General features: G+C 42.2%; 1 protein-coding gene across 1 annotated transcript in view; it reads left to right on the top strand.

Moving 5' to 3' along the window:
* ANOS1 (anosmin 1) overlaps positions 1 to 16559 on the top strand; it is a 149120-nt gene that overhangs the window by 13616 nt on the left and 118945 nt on the right. Inside the window, exon 2 of the mRNA XM_029999126.1 lies at positions 15704 to 15751. Within this exon, the coding sequence (XP_029854986.1) occupies positions 15704 to 15751 (48 nt within the window). The remainder of the gene's footprint in view (positions 1 to 15703; positions 15752 to 16559) is intronic.

Genomic DNA, 16559 nt, shown 5'->3' with positions numbered 1-16559 from the left:
ACTGGAAGAAATGGATTGTATCTATTGTAACCTGTATTAAAAGGCTGGCTCTTCTCTCAGGAATGTACTATTGGTGTTGCAGGAGTGAAGGATCCCAGCTAGGATCAGGTTAGCAGGCATGTTAAATTTCAAGTGGAAAGGGAAAGACACACCCACCCTTCTATGTGCTCCTTCACTTGATGCCTGCTTTTCATCCATTGTCAACACAATGTCATTGCAACACTTGCTGGTCCGGGAGCTGTTGTGTCCCTTAAAAAAGGACGGGAATAAAAATGTGGTCTGCAGACAAATATGAACAGGGTTTACAGGTCAGGGAGCTGGGAAAAGAGAGCAGCACTGAGTTGGTCAGGAGAAGGGGGTCACAACTTCCTCTTTGTTACGTGATACAATTAGAAGGACATCCATTACGTGATGTGATATCTGGTATCTGACCAGTACACAACTGGCATCCGCTAGTCTTTATTATTGGCTTAATGTGGCAGTCCTGTGTGTTGGCTTTCTGCAGAACTGACAGCTGGGTTGGGAAGGGACAGGCCGAGAGACAAATTGATAGGAGCAATGGAGACAAGAGTGTTAACTTGCACAGTGTGATTTGTTGTTGGGTTGTGCTTTAGAGATGAGACAATAAAGTTGGCTAATTAAACTGTACCCATTACATCTTGTCTGTCTTTCTGTAATGTCTACAATGAAGGCAGATGTATGGAAAGACTGTAGCAATTAAAATATGTCTGGGAAATAAGACTTCTTCCTGAAATGCTGCTTTAACTGTAGTGGTGAAAGCTTTTTTTGTGTGGCTGACATATGTTTCTTTGAATTAGTGCTTTCCGAGTGTATGTCAACAATATTGTGTTGCTTTTTGTTCAGATTGAAGATGGGCTGTTCTGTTTATAAGTCCAAGGGTCATTTTAATTTGGACAGTTCTTTAACTCCTAAATGACCACAGAACCCTTTTGCAAACGTTTCTAGGAAATCCCAGGTCTGGTGAGGTGCACTTCACTCACTGAGCCAGGTCTTCTACGGAAATAGGAAAAAATCCCCAAAGACTGTTTTAACCAACTGTTAGAGCTCCAAGGACTGTATTAATTTTGACACTTGTTGCTTTTGAGAGCTTTGCTATGCAATTCAGTAATCCTTCTAAAATAGGATTTTTGTAGAGAAAACTATTTATAAATATTGGGTCTGTGGAACTACCAATGTATAATTATAGTCAAATTTTAGACTGCATAGTTAATCTGTAGGATTATTATTTGTGCTGTTTTTTACTGCTGAGATTATACTTTTCTACATGCTTTTACAGCATTAAAAGAACTTGGGGTAGTGAAACAAAGTATTTATATTGGCAATGATGTTTATTGAGCTTGTTGCCTTTCACAGATCAAAGAGAATAAATTTTATAGTAATATATCAAGACAATTGGAATAAGATAGGGGATATTTGTCACAAATATTTTCTGTTGAGAAAGGTACTGCATGGAATTTATTCATTTGTTTGTTTGTTTTTCTTTTAAAGGGAAATGAAAATATATTTATCCATCAGCTTGTGGTGGATATGGCTGCTACTACTTGAAATATTTAGTGTCATGTAAACTAATAACACATGCCAAAGAGAAAGGAAATACATTCCTGAAATTTATCATGTGAATTTCATGCACTTATATTGGAAATAGTATGTTAAGTACAAGGGTGTGAGCATGGAATTTGACGGTGCCTGATATTGAGTCATAATAACATGGGTACTGAAGAGCTGTTAAGTTTTAAGGGCAGGTGTGTATACCTACTCTTGCCAAAGATACAAGTGTAGTATATAATGATGTCTTTCCCATACATACCAGAACAGAATAGGAGAAAATACAATAAAACATCACATGACCAGTATGTAATACAATGCATTTAGCAGTTTTGTAATCAGAAATGACTCCATGACAACGCAACGTGCATGGAGTATCCTGTGTTCATATAGTTTATAGTTAAGACTATAAAGTTAAGTTTATAATGGACATTTTCGATGATCTGAAAATGTGTGGTTGTTATTCTTTTTTTTTTTTTCTGTTTAGTTTCTTAAGGATATGAGACACCAGAACCCTAAGTATTTTTCAAGTCCAGAAAGGAATGCTGCCCTGAACGGCCCTGAAACAGTGTGGCTTCTGAGGAAAATCTAGTCTAGCAGGAAGCACTGAAATAATACTCTTGTGTGTTTGTGGGAGATGTTAGAAGTGTCTGAGATGCATCTACACATTAGTGTTTTAACATGTTTGCTTTTGGAGTGAGTCTCCTGAGCATCATGCTCATCTTTTGTTTCACATCATGGACCCATCTGAGAGTTCATGCAGTGGATTTCTTCTGGATGAACATAACTGGAAGAGATGATCCAGGAGGACCTAATGTGCTTTAGCAGCTAATGGGCATTGTGTCCATGGGACCGAACTAGAACTAGTTGAAGGAAAAGGGAAAGGGGAAGTTGGCATATGTGTAGTGCAAACATCAAGTCCATCGACACCAGTTGTTTTGCTCAACAGATGTGTTCCTGTGGTTCACATGACTTCCTAGTGTGGAGACACCCTGGAGTGTTTGTAGCTGATTGTGGAATGATCAGCTGGTAGGCAGTGCAGGCAAGCAGAGGCAAATGCCGCCTGTGGTAAATGTACCACATCACATGCTGTTGGGAATCACCCAACTAACCAATAATCTTATAGTTATACAGTATAGTAATATGGACTACAATTTTCACTTATAAAGTCCAATCAGCATTAAAAGGAGCATGCACACATTTCTGAAACCTGGAATATTACTGTTTTTTGGTAAATCAGTCATGTTTTTTCAAGTACACTAAAGTAGGTCATGTATGTCTACATTCATATTGTATTTTGCATCAGTAAACATTACATTTTTAGAATGTATTTTGTTCTTTTTGGTGTTAATTTCCCAGTGGGCTACTTTTTGTCACATCCTTGAGCTGGCATATACTTTTATTGTCTCATTATTTCATTTGTATAGCAAATCTACTTTATGACATGACAAAAAAGGCACATTAGCATTTTGAAAGGGTGGGGGTTTTGAAGTAGAGCCTACAAACAAATAGTCAACAAGCTATTTTTTGCTTCCCATATTAAAACTATTAGATTAGTTTCTGTTCACTTCAATGAGATTACTTAACCCCAAGAAATGTGTGCAGGATTTGGCCCAAAGTATATGCCTTAGTGTGAGATTCCATATTTAATTTTACTATCTTCAAGTTAGTGTCAGTATATTTAATTCCTCCTATTGCTGAGTGAAGTGAAGTTTATTTCATCTGGATTCTTTTACAGATTGATAGAAACTTCTGCTAAGTAGCATAAGACCTCAGTTGAGATCAGTCTTAGAAGTGGTAAGAGTGAAGTCTGCGAAACCACAAGAAGGCAGTCATAACTCACAAGTGCGGTGGAGACACAAGGATTCCTGTGGCTCATTTGTTTTTACAGCTTGTGTTTATCTAGTAGGTTTTTCTATGCATTTGAGAAGACACTGCTGTAAAAAGAGAAAAGGTGTTCCATACTTGAGATGCAAATTTAATCCAAGCACTACATAGTCTGTGTTTTCAAAACTACTGATCTTTTGCTGTTTCATTGGTAATGACCTTTGGATTTTGATGACTGTCTTTCTAGGAACCTACTAATGATGACAGCCAGAGAACAAATACTGTTGTGTCTCACGATTTAGGCGATCGTTTCTGATTTTCCTTAATTTCTTTTGTAATTACTCTGATCTTAATGTTTTTTCTGTGTTTTCATTTTGGTGCATGTACAGTTGTGGCTTTAAATATTTCAGTGTAAACTCTAATGAAAACCATCTGTAATAGAAGCGAAGGTTGAAGATGACTTTGCATGAACTGTTTAGGAAATACCAATGCAAGGTTTAGGCCAATACTGTTCTATTTGTACCCATTCATCTAGAGGAGGACCCACCATATCATTGTGATAGGAGTTAGCACATGACAGGTGGTGGCAGCATTAGTGTAAATCCAAAAGGAAACCTGACTAAGACTTTCTAAAAGTTATTTGTGATATCCATTTTCTGGTGTTAAATCCAGATGTTTAAAATTAGACTGCAGTGCTAGTCAAGCTGTTACCCGTGGTAATTTAATTTTGGTTTATATTTACAAACTGCAGTTATGTCACCAGAATGAATTGTTAGGCTGATCAGTTTTATAACTATTTCTTACATTCAGTCACCTCTTTAACTTAATTATTTTGTGTTAACCAGTAACCAACATTTTCTTTTCTGCAGTTCAAACATCTGTGGAATAGAAATGGCTTCTGCTAAGGAGGATGTAGGTTTGATGTGTCTGTGAGGGATCACAGTGGCTAGTTACAGTAACAGAAGAACTCCAGGTGTATGTTCCAAAGTGTGTTCTTGCCTTCGGCTTCCTTTTCAGAATACTGTTGCTCAGTTAATTATTTTTGTTAATAAAAAGAGTTGTATGTACTTGTAAGATGGCAGAGGAAATATATGTAGATAGTTAAGCTTAATGCTCTATTTCTACACAAGGTTTTGTAAAACATGCTCATCATAAAGTTATCCAAGTGTCTGATGGTAATATATTACACAATGTGACTAATATCTGCTAAGTAGTGTTTGTTCTCTTACCTTTTCTCATGTTGCAGTCCTGTGCAGTGATTTTTTTGTTTGTTTTGGTAGGTTTTATATGTTTTGTTGTTTTGCGTGATGTGGGTGATCTTTATTTGGCTTTGTTGTTGAAATTTTGTTTTGTCCTTTTGTTAACTAGAGCAAAGTCTAAGGACATTTCTTATTCATCAGGAAAAAATGAAGATGTTGTTATAGACCCCAAAACACAGTGTCCTGCCGTCAGGCTCGGTGAGGGCTGGCTGCTCCCAGCGGGTGTGGAGCTGGGGGCCGAGGGTGACCCCATCGCACGCCGTGGCCTCTGCGAGGGGAGCAGCCCCGAAGGGCCTGCACGGGGCGGGCAGAGCTGGGTGCTGGTGACAGGGTCATCCACAGCCCCAGGCACAGCAAGCGATGAACCAGTGTCAGGGGCAGACCAGGAGCAACTGTGGGATGAGCGGGTTCACGGTGCGCTGGGTGGAGGGCAGAGCTCAAAGGGTTGTACTGAATGGGGCTACATCTGGCTGGCGACCGGTCACCAGCGGTGTTCCTCTGGGCTCAGTTCTAGGGCCAGTTCCTTTCAATATATTTATCAGCGCTTTGGATGCAGTAGTTGAATGCACCATTAGCAAGTTTGCTGATGATACCAAACTGGGAGGTGCTGTTGACTCTCTTGAGGGACAAGATGCCTTGCAGAGGGATCTAGATAGATCAGAGCATTGGGCTATGATTAATAGGTTGAAATTTAACAAGTCAAAATGCCGGATTCTGCACCTAGGATGGAGTAACACTGGGCACAGGAATAAATTGGGAGAGAAGTGGCTGGAGATCAGCCCTGCAGAAAGGGATCTGGGGGTGCTGGTCAGCAGCAGGCTCAATGTGAGTCAGCAGTGTGCTGGAGCAGCCAAGAGGGCAAACTGGGGGGCATCAAATGCAGTATAACCAGTCAGTTAAAAGAGGTGATTATCCCGCTGTATTCAGCCTTGGTGCGGCCTCACCCCGAGTACTGTGTGCAGTTCTGGGCCCCACAATTTCAGAAGGATGGGAAGGTCCTTGAATGCTTCCAGAGGAGGCAACAAAGGTGGTGAAAGGGCTGGAAGGCATGTCCTGTGAGGAGCAGCTGGGAACTTTTGGCTTGTCTAGTTTGGAGAAGAGGAGGCTGAGGGGTGACCTCATGGCTCTGTACAGCGTCCTGAGGAGGGGACGTGGAGAGGGAGGTGCTGAGCTCTTCTCCCTGGGATCCAGCGACAGGATGTGTGGGAAGTTTAGACTGGACATTAGGAAGCATTTGTTTACTGAGAGGGTGGTCAAACACTGGAAGAGGTTTCCTAGAGAGGTGGTCAATGCCCCAAGCCTGTCGGTGCTTAAGATGCATTTGGATAATGCCTTAAGAACATGCTTTAACTTTTGGTCAGCCCTGATCTGGTCAGGCAGTTGGACTAGGTGATAGTTGTAGGTCCCTTCCAACTGAAATAGTCTGTTTTATTCTGTTCTAAAAGGAGACAGGGCCAGAGACAGGCACAGCTACAGCATAGCTCACTGCAGGACTGACGGCCCCAGCTGGGCTGAAATGGGACTTCTGGGCCCATGGGCAGGAGGTGAGTGTGGAGACCGCAGGTGAGGCAGGTCAGGGCTAGTAAGTCCTACTCATGTCCTCAGGGCCCTGACACCTGCACACAACATTGAAATGTGACAAAGGTGAAAATATCAGCTGACTTCTCTGGAGAAATCAAAACTATGAACTGAAAGTTAAGGATTTTTTGAAAAACAACAGTGAAAAAAATTGAAAATACGATACTGTATAAATTATGCCATGATCCATTTTGAACGTTGCATGCTGTTGCTGTGCTTCCATCTCAAAAAGGTATAGTAGGAGTCGGTAAATTACAGAGAAGAGTAAAAAGAAAGACCAAAATTTAGGAATGAACCCTTAGTTGCTCATCCAGTTCTTACACTTTTGCTTCAGTAACCATTTTTTGCCACTCTTGGGTACAGGACATTGGACTATTTGCAATTTGGTTCAGTTCTCTGACTGCTGTAAAATATTTAGATATGATCTGTTAGGTTGTGTGATAGGAGTTTGTCTGCACACCGGTGAAAGAGCTCAGAGAGGCAACGGCGGGGGGGGGGGGGATCCCAAATCTCAGCCTGCCCGGCGGCTCCCAGCCCCACCGCAGGAGCCATCAGCCCACCGGAGGCCCATCTCCACCAGGCCAGGGCAGCACCGAGTCCCGAAGGCAGGCGGGAGCCTGGGTGAAGGACTGGGAGAGAGGGACAGCCTGTCCCGGGAGAGCCCCAGCCCCGCTGCCCGGCCGTGGGACCCGTCGAGGCGAATCAAAGCCAGATCCCCTTCTGGACCGAGGGGAGATGCTGCCTGGCGCGTGGGACGCGACGTGGGCCGCAGGGGACGAGCGTCTGGGGATTGCTCGGGATTCGTGACGGGGAAAGAGAGAGAGGGATGAGGGGATGGGAAGGGCTGGAGGTGTGTAAATAGGTGACGCGCTTGTCTGGCCGTGCCCTGCTCCTGACCAGCGCGGTCTGTCCTCTTTTATCAAATTCCGTTCCTAACTCTTCTCCTGGCTGCAGGGCATCCGTTCTGCGTGCGCGCGTGTGTCTGCACGCGTGTGTGTGTATGGGGGCTTGAGTGCCAGCAACCAGAGTTTGCCCCCCCGGGACGGAGCCCCGCGTGCGTCCGTGGTACCGGTGGCTGGGGCGAGCGAGGGGTCTGGGTGCTGGTGGCTGTGCTGGGACCGCCGGCTGGAGGGTCCGTGCGCGGAGAGCCGGCGGCCGGAGGGACCCCGAGTGCCAGCGCCTGGTGTGGGAGCGCGGGTCACAGGGGACTATGTGTCCGTGGTGCCAGCGGTTGGACCGAGCGTGGGCGAGCGTGTGAGCGCTAGTGAAGCAAAACTAGTGGGAAAAAGCCCATGGGTGGGTGAGGCAACCTGGGAGCCGGGTACGAGTGTGTGCCTCCAAGGGTGAAAGGACAGCAAGGTGGCTGCTGCAGGACCAGGGCAGTCCTGACCAGTTTTGCGTGCGTCGCAGTGTGTCTCTAAGGGCAAGACCGCAGGGAGCTTGGCTGTTTGGGGGCCGGAGTAACCCGCCCCAACCACAGGGAGGTTGGCTACTGGAGTCCCAGTCTGCTCTGTCAGTGAGTGTGGGACGGGCTGTACCAGCAGCTGGAGCGGGGCTGTGTTCCTGGGGGCTCGTATCCAGCTGCCAGCAATTGGGAAGACTGGAATCCAGGGGCACCTACTGGGCAGACTTGCGTTTTCTGCAGTATATGACATTGTTTTATATTAGCTGGAGCTTCCTAGTAGTAATTAGAGTTGTCACGTCGTTTAATATAGCTTAGAGGTGACGAAAGCGTAGCTAACCAAGGTCTGATCATTTTCTATCAGGATGGGAAGAAGTATCCCAATCAAATGTTTATAATGGAACCTGCTGCTATACCTGCAAACACCATTCCTGTTTAAGCATCAGAAGTGGTCCTGCTCAATAACATTCAATTTACGATTTGTTTATGCTTGCTTTATTCCATTTCATTCCTTATTAGAACCATTGTAAGGCAACAGAAATCCCTTACTAAGGAATTAATTATTTCCTTAAGACATAATTTATAATGAAATAAGAAACTTTATAAAAGGAACAAAATGTACACATTTCAGTTGTTTGTATGTCCTTCCTGTCTTCCCTGGCTGGAAGCCAAGGAACCAGACTATTTCTGGGATTCTGTTATATTTTATGGATGGTTTCACCTCATATTCATCCTCTTCTATCCCTGGCTTCTCCAGTGGATGGTCTTCAAACTTGCTGTATATTAGACAAGCATGTAGAAGTGAAGATGCTAAAAATATGTTTGCATACATTGTTCTTGAAGGAGCAGTCTTGTTTCCCAGAGGTGGATCTCATCATTGGACTTTGTGACCTTGCTCATTCACCATCTCTATCTCTGTGTATCTCCTGTTCATTTCTATAGAGTGGTTCAGTTTTGCTGGCCAGGTTTCAGTCTTCACTCTAGCCTGTTGCTAAGAGTCATTTCAAAGTGCATAAGGGCTTAAATTTGCTTTAGCTTGGTGAAAGACTTCTGGGGCAAGTGTTGAAGCTGCTGTATAAAAGGTTATCCTCTTTTCATTTTTCTGCCATATTTTCAAAGAAAAATGTGTTCTGGTTTTTCATATGCAAAAGATAACTAAATACCAGAGCCCAGGAGAGGTGGGACTTTGGTTCCCCTGTCCATACATCTACTACAAGTGCATATTTAATCTCAAGAGATAGGAAAATGTTGGGAAACTGCCTCTTTAAATTCGTCATTGCAGCAGCTATTGATTTATCTACTCAAATGTTCTGTGTCACATCAGTGGGTACTGTTATTTGAAGGGCTTATTTCTGTGCTTTTTTGTCATTTTGAAAGAATCAGTGAGGTCATCAGGAGTGGCCACTTCTGAGAGATAGCGGTTTCACTCAAATGTGAATTGAATATTGGGCAGGAGAGAAAAGACTTCCAAAACTGATAGTAGATATACAGGTACTGTCATAGCAGATGAAGTGGCTAGTTCATTTTTCACAGCTGATCTCTGGCATTTCAAAAGAAGGGTTGTATCTCCTAACATAATTATGGACAGAGATGCAAATGAAGGAAATTCTTTTTTTTTTGCCATTGCTCCAATGAAAGGCCAGTTTTTACTTGCTTGTGAAGGTTATTAATTTTTTTCCCTGGGGCACACTGTAGGTAGATGAAGATTGATTCTTCATTGCCTCTCTACATGCATTTTTTTGTTACAAGAGATGCTGCACAACTTTTCTTTTTTCAAGGCGTAGGAGGGCACAGAACACAGATGTTTGTGTCTTAACTGTTTAGGCCCAAGGACATTTGTGGTTTACCAGAGGAAAGCAAGCGTGCACGTATACTTGCTGAAATGAAGCCTAGAAGGCTAATTAGAGATGCCAATTTATCAGTTTCATTGAAAATACTTGTGGCCTGTATTTTCATGAAAAAATTGAATGATAAATCTTGTAGTATTTGTCTAATTTTTTTTTTTATTTTTGCCCCCGCCCCCCCGTTTTTTTTCTTTTTTCTCTCCTGTCTTTGCTTTTGTCAGCTTTTGCCTTACACATGTCAAACAGTCCTGGTCTTTGAAGGTCTGATTCTGTTTGTCTACAGTTTCCTTTCTGGCAGACTGAAAATGTGTGGGGCTCAGGTGGTGGCCTGAGTTCCCGTTGCCTCCATCTCCTATGTGATGTTGGAGACTGTTTTAGTCCTGTCTTTGTCTGCCTGACATCTTTCTTATGACATGTCAGTGCTGGGAAGATATAATATTTGGAGTTTGCCCCACTGAGCACAGTTTCTTCTCCTCTTCAGTATACAGATTAAGATACTTTAAGGTTGCCCTGAAGGTACACTGGTGGAAGGCTTATAGGTGGGCAGAAACAGTGGTATTTAACTCTTCCTCCAGGCCATTTCTGCACAGCAGAGTTAATCCACCACTAAAGACTAAGTCAAAACTCTCATTAGCATAAATGAGGTCAGGATGAGGATGCTGGAGCATGTAAAGTACTGCAGATAAAACACAAATTTCTGATAGTTTGAAATTACAATTTCAGCCAGGTACACTAGATTAAAAGCAGAAAAAAAATCACAACTGAACATTTGTGTAACTTAGATTAACCATTTGCTAAGATGCAGAGTGGAGGAGAGCATTCATTTAGCATTCCTGCTTCCTCTGATACCCTGTTGTTCAAAGGAAGCCTGTAGAATTCGCTCTTTCACCTTGTACAATGAAAGATCCATTCACATCAAGTTAGTTTGTGTGAAGTTGAAGTTGCTAAACAATAGTTTTATGTTTTGCTAAACTTACTTTTTAATTCAAGTGATAATAGTTTTCAACAGAAAAATGAAAACAGTTGTAGACATTGAAATTACGAAGTAGGGGAGCCACACATCTGGACATTTATGGCGTTATCGTCTCAAGTAACAGATATAATTCAAAAGCAGGAGTGCTTTTTCTAGTTCAGTGGAAAGCAGCAGCATAACTGAAACAAAGTGGTGAGCTACTACTAATCTGTTATTGCAATCAGCTACCTCTGTCACATTTTATATTAAGAAGAAAGGGTGGATAAATTGAAAGTAGCACATAAAATATCGTTTTAACATTCCTGCTGGCTAGACCTGTAAATAGAAATAATAAATCCTCATACAGCATTGAGGGTAATACTAAAGTATTCCCACTAGCATATGTTATTTACGGCTGTTCTAAAGTTTTATATCTTCTATTTATGTGTCTCTCTTTTTGAAGGGGTTGGACCTGACATGGTGCTCATAGTTAGCTATTCTTACGCTAGCAAATGTCAGTTTTAGCTAAATTCTACAGTAACGGCAGATAAAAATGGTATTATAAAATCAAATAACGATCACATTGTAATCTGCTGGGAAGATAAGACAAAATAATTTTTTGTTAAACATTGAAATTAAATTGTACGAACTAAAATTCTTAAATTGCTCCTAAATAGGCTTACAAGTGGAAAGGACTGGATATGTCTTTACATTTACCATTCCCAGAGCTCCTTAGGTAATACAGGAATAGAAATTTTTAGCATTACAGCTCATATGAAAAAAATGGCATATATAAAGTTCAGACTAAAGTATATATATCAAGTTCAGACTAAAAGTTGAGGTGAAAGCATAAGTATAATTTGCATTAGTTTGGTTCTTAAGGTAAAAGAGTAACATTCAAATTCAGTGCTTTAGTTTCAGTTCCTGAACTTCCTGATGTGTCTGGTCCAAATCTGTGTTACTTTCACAGATCTCTGTTACTTTTGTATCAGATTCAAAATATGCTTAATGCTCAAAATGAAGAAGGCAGTGATTTATCTTGTGTGGCTGAAATGCCCAAGTTTGTAGACTAATTATCCTCCACCTTTTTGTCTTTCCTGCTAACAGAAGCTTAAGAAAAAATTGGAAGGTGATTCTGAATTGTCCTTGGAAGTGACTCGCCATTGGTATTTTTATGGAACCATCTTAGTGAGCTGTGCTCATCTCTAAGTGCAGAAAGGATATGCCCTCAGATGACTGATCTAACCAAAAATTTGTTTCTCCTACTGATCTTGGAGTAGATCTGTTTGTTTTTTTTTTTAATTCAGTTGGTCCGTCAGTGCATAGAAGAGTGCGCTTAGCTGTTGATACTGTTAGAATAACTTGTGTTTTGGTTAAAAGCAGATTTATGTTCTTTGCTGTATGAAGGCTTTCGTTTCCACAAACTACCTGATGGGAACATGTGAGTCAGAATCCAGTCTGTTTCTGTCCTTTTACTTGCTGTGTTTTCTGGCCCTTTTGGTGTACAGCATCTTGAAAAAAAAGAATTTTGGTTCTTTTTGCTACATTTTTGTGTTGGGGCCAAAATCCTGTGACAGCTGCAAAGATTTTTGGAACAATTTCAGGAGAGCAGACTTTGGCTTCTTCAAAGATCTGCTTGGAAGAGAGTCCCATGGGATAAGGCTCTGGAGTGAAGGGGGGCCCAAGAAAGCTGGTTAATATTCAAGGATCACCTCCTCCAAGCTCAAGAGCAGTCCCTCCCAATGAATAGGAAGTCAGGCAAAAATGCCAGGCGGTCTGAATATATATGCTGGGGGCCACCCATCTGGAAAGCAGCTCTGCAGAAAAGGTCCTGGGGGTCTTGGTGGACACCGAGTTGAACATGAGCCACCAAAGTGCCCCTGCAGAAAACAAGGCTAATGGTATCCTGGTCTGCATTAGGCATAGTATTGCCAGCAGATCAAGGGAGGTGGTCCTTTCCCTCTCGTCAGCACTGGTGAGGCCACAGCTGGAGTGCTGTGTCCAGTTCTGGGGTTCCTCAGTACAAGAGAGACAAGGACATACTGGAGAGAGTCCAGTGAAGGGCCATGGAGATGCTGCAGGGACTGGAGCATCTCTCCTATGAAGAAAGGCTGAGAGCACTGAGATCATTTAGCCTACAGAAGAGAAGGCTGAGGGGGCAGATCTCATTAACATTTATAAATACCTGATGGGAGGATGTGAAGAAGATGGAGCCAGGCTCTTTTCAGTGGTGCCCAGGACCAGAGGCAATGGGCACAAATTGAAACTCAGGAGGTTCCCTCTGAACATCAGGAAACATTTTTTTTCCCATGAGGGTGACTGAGCACTGGCAGAGGTTGCCCAGAGAGGTTGTGGAGTCTTCTACCCTGGAGATACTCAAAAGCTTTCTGGACTTGGTCCTGGGCAACTGGCTGTAGGTGTCCATGCTTGAGCAGGGGTGTTGGACCAGGTGACCTCCAGAGGTCCTTTCCAACCTCAATCATTCTGTGAGTGTGTGAGTTGAACACTCTTCATAGTCATAGAATCACAGAATCACAGAATGCTTTGGGTTGGAAAGGGCCCTTAAAGGTCATCTAGTCCACCCCCCCTGCCCTGGGAAGGGAGATCTTTCATGAGATCAGGTTGCTTAAAGCCCTTGTCCAACCTGATTTTGAACACTTCCAGTGATGGGGCATCTACCACTTATATGGAGACAAGCTGTTCCAGTGTCTCAGAACCCTTATTGTAAAGAATTTCTTACTTATGTCCAATCTATATCTACGCTCTTTTGGTTTAAAACTGTTGCCCCTTGTTCTGTCACTACAGGCCTTGGTAAAAAAGTCTTTCTCCGTCTTTCTTAAAAGCCCCCTTTATATATTGAAAGGTCGCAATATGGTCTCCCCAGATCCTTCTCTTCTCCCAGCTGAACAACCCCAACTCTCTCAGCCTGTCTTCAGAGGAGAGGTGTTCCAGCCCTCTGATCATTTTTGTGGCCCTCCTGTGGACCTGCTCGAACAGGTCCATGTCTTTCATGTGCTGAGGACCTGAGAGCTGGACGCGGTACTGCAGGTGGGGTCTCATGGGAGCTGAGTAGAGGGGGACGATCCCTTCCCTTGACCTGTTGGCTACATCTTGGGAGCTTGTGTGAAGGCGTGACTACATACTCGTATGAAGACATGCACAAACATGATCTCCTCAAACATTCACTAAGAGAGATCCAGCTTCAAAGGATAGACTTCATAGTTGTGGTAGCAAGTCATTTTATTCAAGCTTATAAGCTTTGCTGAGACCAAAACAGAGTGCTGCTGTTTTGAGAAACTGGTGTAGTTGGCTTGGTTACAATGCATGCTAATGTATCTCTTTCTGCTTCTGATTTGTAGTTGTCGTACATCCAGAGAATGATTTGGCTTTATCTGTGTGATTTTTATACAAAAAGTTATGTATTGTCGTGGTTTAACCCCAGCCACTCACTCACTCACTCCCCACATGGTGGGATGGAGGAGAGAATCGGAGGAGTAAAAGTGAGAAAACTCATGGGTTGAGATAAAGACAGTTTAATAGGTAAAGCAAAAGCTGCGCACAAGCAAAGCAAAGCAAGGAATTCGTTCCCCACTTCCCATGGGCAGGCAGGTGTTCAGCCATCTCCAGGACAGCAGGGCTCCAGCACGCGGAACGGTGACTTGGGAAGACAAACGCCATCGCTCCGAACGTCCCCCCCTTCCTTCTCCTTCCCCCAGCTTTATCTGCTGATCATGACGTCCCATGGTCTGGGACATCCCTCGGGTCAGTTGGGGTCAGCTGTCCCGGCTGTGTCCCCCCCCAACTCCTTGTGCCCCCCCAGCCTGCTCGCTGGTGGGGTGGGGGGAGAAGCAGAAAAGCCCTTGGCTCGGTGTGAGCACTGCTCAGCAGAGACGAAAACATCCCTGGGTTATCAACACTGGTTTCAGCACAGATCCAAAACATAGCCCCATAGTAGCTACTATGAAGAAAATTAACTCTATTCCAGCCAAAACCAGCACATGTGTATATATTATTCCATTATATGCATCTCCCCTTATTAAAACAAACAAACAAAAAAAAAAAGAGAAAAAAGTATAGTCCTGCTAGTCCTTTGCATTCTGGCCTACCTGAATTTCTCTTCCTTGGAGACTGATTTCTAGGTCTAGTCAGTGCCGAAGCTGAAAGTATAGTACAATCACATTAATTCACCCCTGAGGAAATTGCCTAATTCATATGAAAGGATGTCCTATTACTCCCTCATAGACTCACCATTATAGTCAGATTCTGAACCACAAATTTACTGGAATCTTCATCTGTTCTGTTTCCAGAGTATGACCTTATAAATTACAGAAGAAATATATATGTATAAGTTCCTAAGTACATGAACATATACTCTGTGTTGCAGAGTTTGTACCCCATTTCTCGTGTTCAGTCCACAGTCACTCAGGTCTTCCTGATGTTGGTTCAATCTTCCACTATATAGGAAGTGAATCCATCAGTCAATTTTGTCTCATCTCTTAACCTCACAAACATACATTTTTCTTTCCTGAGCTGTTTTTTTTACCAGGAGATATTGTTTCCAAAATTGACCCTTCAGAAGCTCACCTAGCAGAACAGTAGGTTGCTGTTTGTCCCTGTTTCATATTTATCTTTCTATTCTCATCAGGTTCTCTTTTCCTTTAGCTTAAATTATTATTTTGCATGTGATACTATATTGGTTGTTTTACTGCAGTCAAGACAAATGATAGTTATAGTGTTTCCTGATCTGGGAAATGCACTTTATTATCAAAAATGTATCAAAACTGGCATGGTTGACTTTTGGTCAACTCATGTTGCATTTAATTAAATTTTCCATTTACTTCAAGGGTGTTCATTATCTTTCCTTGATAATTTATTTTAAGTACTGTGCAATATTGAAATGTGACTAATGGGTTTTCTGTTCATGAATCACTACCAATCCGTATCAGTTTCTTAAATAAAAGTGTTACCTTTTGTTTGCTTCCTAGCAAGTCTAGATAGTAAGTGTTTACAAAGATAGACTAAAAGGTGACTTCAGTCAGTTTTCCACCAGCCTTGCCTGATGAAATGCTTTCCTAACTTTTCTCTGGTCACTTTACACTTGCCTGAGCCTTTTACTCAACGCAAGGGAGTTGGAGTCAGGATTGGTACTAGTGTTGTGACACAACATCATTCTCTAAGCAGAACTGGATGGTGTATTCTGTTTAAACCTGTTAGGGTGATCATGTCTAGTCCTAAAGAAATATCAATATTCATGTACTTTTTCTTTGTCTTTCAGAACAATGGGTCACTTGCTTGGTGCCAGAATCATAAACAGTGTTCAAAGGTATGTCCTTTTTTTTTCCCCCTCTCATTTAAGTTACCTAGTTGCTTTCAGACTCTTGTCTGTAGATAAGTGCTTTTCATCTTAGCCTGTTTTCAGAAGCATATATTTATATTTTATTTGGAAAGCTCACCCTATAATAAAATATACAAAATTAAACCAGAGTGATTTACTCTTTCAGGACAAAGGAATCATGTTTGAGGATATGTATCAAGTTAAACCAACATAATTCTATGGTTACCAACAAACTTTACATGGGCTAAAATCTAGTATATCGTTTGTGTTCTTTCAGTATTTTTGGTAATAAGAGAGTAAAACTGTCAATCACTTTAAAATCTTCCTCCAACAGCAGCAAGGTATGTCAACATTCAACATTTCATTCAGTTTGGGTATTTAATTTTTAGCCTGACGCTGAATTTCTTTGGAAAAAAATCTTTCTGTAAATCCCAGTGGCTCTACTGGTGCCCTGTCTTCTCCTAGCACTTCAACCCTGAAAGCCTAGTGGGTAGGTGAGCTAATTGTCAACTGATTCTCCTGGGCAAGAGTCTTTCTATGGTGTCTGGATAGAAGCAACAATGATTTGAGAGCTTTGGTGGGTCAAAGGGGAATTACACACCCTGCTCCTGACTGTTCGTAAATGTCACGGAAGATGCATCCATTGGAAATTTACCTGAAAATGCTGAAAGTAGTGTTTTTGTCTAACCTTCCTGAAAATGTATTTCTACAATAACTTAGGCTTTTTAAGTTCAATATTTATTCTTTATTCTGTGAAAGTTGTACTGCAAATGGGATTAAATCCAAGTAACATTGT

This window comes from Aquila chrysaetos, chromosome 23, assembly GCF_900496995.4.
Source record: "Aquila chrysaetos chrysaetos chromosome 23, bAquChr1.4, whole genome shotgun sequence".
NCBI lineage: Eukaryota > Metazoa > Chordata > Aves > Accipitriformes > Accipitridae > Aquila > Aquila chrysaetos.
The sequence above is the reverse complement of the archived record's forward strand: the minus strand, read 5'-3'. Positions and strand labels throughout refer to the sequence as shown.